We start from the raw sequence: 4773 nt of genomic DNA, 5'->3' as shown, positions 1-4773 counted from the left end.
GGTATACCTTTGTTTGTAGGGTTGAAACCGGACAACCAAAGAGAACGGATGAACCTCGAGCTGCACACGGACGGACGTGAGCTGGCTGTCGTCGGATGCGAGCTGAACGGGACGGGACTCGTCTGCTTCCTATCGGGTTCGCGAGCTGCTTCCTATCGGGTTTGCAAGCGGCTGATCGGGATTGCGAGCTGGTTGATCGGGAACACGAGCTGGCTGTGATGCGAACGGAAGCTGAGGTCGTCTAGGATCAGGAACACCTTAGGGATGGAGCTGATCGGTTGCTGACGAGCTGGAATGCGAGCTAGGACGAATTAGGGTTCGTCGGGATTAGGTTAAAGTCGCCGGCTAGGTTAGGTTTAAGGGATTGACGGTTTTAGCTTAGATTGCAGAGAACAATCGTGCTGATAACGTGTTGTAATTAGAAGATTGAAGACTGAATAGTTTTGTGTTACATTAATGAATAAGTGTTCCCTTTATATAGGAGATTACAAGATAAGTAAAAAAGGAAAGTATTCAAAACCTAAACCAACTAGGATTAGGAAAACTACCAATACATAATAATGGAAATATAACAATTACAAGGAAAAAGAAATATAGTTTTCTTTTCTCCAAAGCATAAGCCGCCTCTCTCTCTCTCTCCTAAGGTCACGGCCGCCTCTCTCTCTCTCTAGAGTTGGTCCGTTTCTCTCTTTAAGTGTATGGACCGGTTATGGACATCCATCAATTGATTTATAACAGATTTATAATTATAGCTATATTTTAGGAGATTAAAAACAAAAAAAACAACCTAAAACCGAACCGATATTCCGATTAAACAGATTTAATATTTTCTTTTTAAAAAATAACAAAACTAATAATCATATGTCGGGCATGATTATTACCGAGTTCCCATGTATTCTCTTTGTCCCCTTCTGATTTATAAAAGAAACATATCTTTCCAAAAGTGATTCTATTTCTGTTTCACAAATCATGTCGATACGTCCAAGTGGCCAACTGGGAATACTTCAACACTGAAATGAATATCTTGGCCGGTACCACTTGTAAGAATAGATAATAGCATTAAAGAATTAAATTTTGAGATATTTTTGTTAAAGTGACCCCAAAAAAGTCAAGATAGCTAAAACGTCGGTACGGTGGTTGAATATCTAAATGATTATTTGCTACTATAATTTATGATAATCTGATGTGTTAAGCCTGTCACATGTCTGGTTGGCACAGGATATCTTAAGAACATTATTAACCTCAATCTCTTAACTGAGGTTATTTGTTTCGGCTGAAAGACTGTTCTTAGCTTTTCTTTAATTTTAATTAAGAAAACTAAAGACCGTCTTTTAAATAAGAGATATAAGAGCCGTTTTTTAGCCGAAAAGTATAAAAAAAAATCAAATCATGTGTTAAGAACTCCGGATAAAAAATCGGGGTTAATCACGCTCCGACGAATGTTAAGAATCAGAGAAATTCTCATTTTGGAAGCTTTAAAGAACTTGTTTTATCAAGCGTAGAGAGCGTAGACAAATATAGTCTAAAAATAAACCCCTCAACATTCAATAAAATTACACGATTGAAGCCGGAAAAAATGGAACAAAACTTCCAAACCAAATTATTAGTCGGCCAAAGTTTTTTTTATGAAAGTTACAGTGAAAGCAAAACACAGCAACTGAAAAGTAACTTTTATAATTCATTTGTGCATAAAGTGGGACTATACTATACATGAATGGGAGTAGCTGAATGACACACAAAGAGATCTAAACTCTTTTTCTTTCAAATGATCCATTTGTTCTGTTGTATAGAATGAAGAAACAATTATAACAAAAACTACTATAAACCTCCCTCCACCCCATTGGAATCCAAAAAATAACTATGAACAGGTAAGTCTCAATCTCATTGTAGAAAATCTGTAAGAGAAGCTTGTATATCTTCTAGTGTTCTTCCTTTAGTTTCGGGTACCATCGCATAAATGAAGACTATACCCCCAGCGCAGACACTAAAGAAGATCAAGAATGTTCCTGAAAAATATAAACTTAATTAAAAAATGAGATAAAAGATGTAATAGAATTTGATCACTTTGAGAGTTTTAATTGACCATGTAAGTACCTGATGCGTTCCATTCAATCATGAAGTTGTAAGCGAAAGCTACAATCCAACTAAAGGACCAGTTGGCCAAGGTAACTAGAGTCCCAGCTGATACTTTAACATTCATTGGGAAAATCTGCAAAATCAAAATGTTTTAGAGCTGGAAAAAGCATATTATATTGACTTTGAGGAGAAGCCTTTCTTTAATGTTGGTTTATACCTCAGACATGATGATCCATGGTAAGCCTCCCATGCCTACGGCAAATGAAGAGATGAAACCCTGATATTTTGGAATGTAAAAGTCAGATCAATTTTATACAGTGGCATTGCTTATTTATGTGGAAACTTTTATTCATACGTACCACTACACCAATGCATGTAAAAATTGGAGTGAGCTCATCGAGCATGCCATATGACTGTCCAAGAAGGAAAAATAGAAATGAATAAATATAGCAGAATAATATCAAAGTTTGTATATCTTTTTGGTAAAACGAGTTGTATAGTTTACCCGAAAGCTGAAGGAAAATGCGAGGAACAAGCTGCAAAGACACATTCCACTAGTAGAAGCCTGAAATCAAAGATCATCATTTCTTGTTAAAAGGGATGCTAAGTTTCTTTGCTTCGTTTCACATTTGATCAGAAAAAGATAGAAAAAGTTTACCAGTAGAAGCGGCCTACGTCCCATTTTCTCAACCAAAATCAGACCCAAAATAGCTTTTGGTATCTACAAACAAGAACACATGATGCATAAGTGTAGTCCTTGGAAGAAATTTCGTTTTTCAAGAATAAAATGAAACTGTGTGCAAAGACATACCATGATCACTGCAAGAATCATTGAGCCAATGCTGCTTGGGAATCCTATCAAGTAAATATAAGAATTAAGATTTGTTACTCCAAATTAAAACAAATCAAGTATAGTTACATGAGGAACAGAGTTTGTTTTTGCTATATTACCTCCTTTATCAAATACGCTACCGACATAAAACATAATCCCTGAGCTTCCAGAGAGTTGTTGTAGAAGCATTAGCCCCACACCAATCTGAAAAAGTTCACAAACTTTCAGTAAACGGCCAAAGAGAAAATCACATATTCCCCACAAAAGGTTATAGAGTAACTTACAACAAGAGATGGAGCATATCTCCTCTGGAACAAATCCATAACCCTAGATTTTGGTCCTTCTTCAAACAAGATCATGGTTTCCTAGAGTTGGAAAGTAAAGGTTATTAGCAACGTTTTGGGTTGAAACAACAAAAAAAAAAAAAAAAAATAGTTGTAATATATACTTTGATAGTGTTGGCTTCTTCAGAGACATCAGCATCCTCTCCACGGAGAAGCTGCAGTGAAGCTGTACATTCCTTTTCAAGTCCCCATTTTCCCTACATACAATTTAAACCAAATTAGAATTATTTACTTCACATTTTTTTTCCTATAAACATTAAACTTTTTAAACGGGTAAAACATACCAGCAATCTAGGGGACTCTGGAATGAAGAACAAAGTCACAACTTGCAAAACACATGGAATCAGACCTGAGAAAGAAACCAATAAATAAATCATTCTTCTCCCATCACTAAACCAATAAATAAATCATTCTTTTATAAAGCAATTAAGCTTACCGATTAAAGCCAAATTACGCCAATGAACAAAATTTCCAATGACGTAGTATAATGACAACCCACAACTTTGCATCAGCTGTAACAACAAACATTAGTATATCAAATTACTCTCTGTCTAAATCATTATTATTCCTTGATTATTCTTTAAATTACCTGATTAGCAAATACAAATGCTCCTCTGACATGTTTTGGTGTTATTTCTGCGATATAAACTGGTATCTGATTGCAACAGAGTTAATATAGTGTTAGTTTAGACTAATAAAGTTTTCTATATTAATAAAGAGATGGAAAAAAAGAGAGTAAAAAAAATAATTACCACGTAGCTGAATAAACCAACTGCAAATCCAGTAGAAAACCTTCCAGCATCTAGCCAAATCGTGTCCTTTGCAAATGCTATTGCAAGCCAACCGGCGATGCAGAATATTTGAGCAAACCACATCGTCTGTTTTTTTTAAAGAACAAAGAGAAAATCAGTATAGGCAGGAAGTTTCTTCACCAAATAGAATACAGATGATATATAGATGGTAAGTTTAAATTACCCCTTTTCGACCGATGAGATCTGAGACTTTTCCACTGAAGATGGCACCAAACATGGCTCCAAAAGTCATGATTGAACCAAACATGGAGTACTAAAGAAGTAAAAAAAGAGACAAATATAAGCAAAAAATAGAAGCTAGAATAGACTTTAATTGAAGAGGAATCATGAAATGGTTTTGTGGTCTTACTTGTGCAACAGAGAGGCCTAAGTCTTTTGTGATCCCAGCTTGAGCAACTGATGAATAACCTGCCTGTAATATACAACCCCATACACATAAATCATACTTTTTTTTGATATATATATGTGATGATCAAAGATTTGACTTACCGCACAACCGAAACAGAAAGAGCCACAAACAGATACAAAGGTACTGAAGAGCACAACCACAGTGATACGACACTCGTTGATGTCGTTTCGATTCTTGTTCAGTAACAAACCAGCTTCCAGATTTCTTTGGTTCTCCGATATCGTCATCTTCTTGCTCCTTTCTTAAGAGTATTTGCTATGATATTTGTTTTCGCTTGCTTTTTGGATTCGACGTGAAGAC

At 35.7% G+C, this 4773-nt stretch overlaps 1 protein-coding gene across 1 annotated transcript; it reads right to left on the bottom strand.

Annotated features, from left to right (window-relative positions):
• Positions 1 to 1679: 1679 nt before the first annotated feature.
• Positions 1680 to 4773, bottom strand: LOC106309578 (sugar transporter ERD6-like 3). The gene is made up of 17 exons (XM_013746632.1): positions 4554 to 4773; positions 4414 to 4476; positions 4228 to 4317; positions 4005 to 4130; positions 3842 to 3907; positions 3689 to 3764; positions 3537 to 3601; positions 3357 to 3449; positions 3193 to 3273; positions 3028 to 3112; positions 2888 to 2931; positions 2735 to 2797; positions 2582 to 2641; positions 2436 to 2489; positions 2294 to 2353; positions 2095 to 2209; positions 1680 to 2006 (listed from the first exon to the last, which is right to left on the bottom strand). The coding sequence occupies exons 1-17, from the start codon at positions 4698 to 4700 to the stop codon at positions 1882 to 1884; spliced, it is 1413 nt and encodes a 470-aa protein (XP_013602086.1). The 5' UTR covers positions 4701 to 4773; the 3' UTR covers positions 1680 to 1881.

Source organism: Brassica oleracea, chromosome C8 (assembly GCF_000695525.1).
Source record: "Brassica oleracea var. oleracea cultivar TO1000 chromosome C8, BOL, whole genome shotgun sequence".
Taxonomy (NCBI): Eukaryota; Viridiplantae; Streptophyta; class Magnoliopsida; order Brassicales; family Brassicaceae; genus Brassica; species Brassica oleracea.
This window is presented reverse-complemented; position numbering and strand designations above follow the sequence as displayed.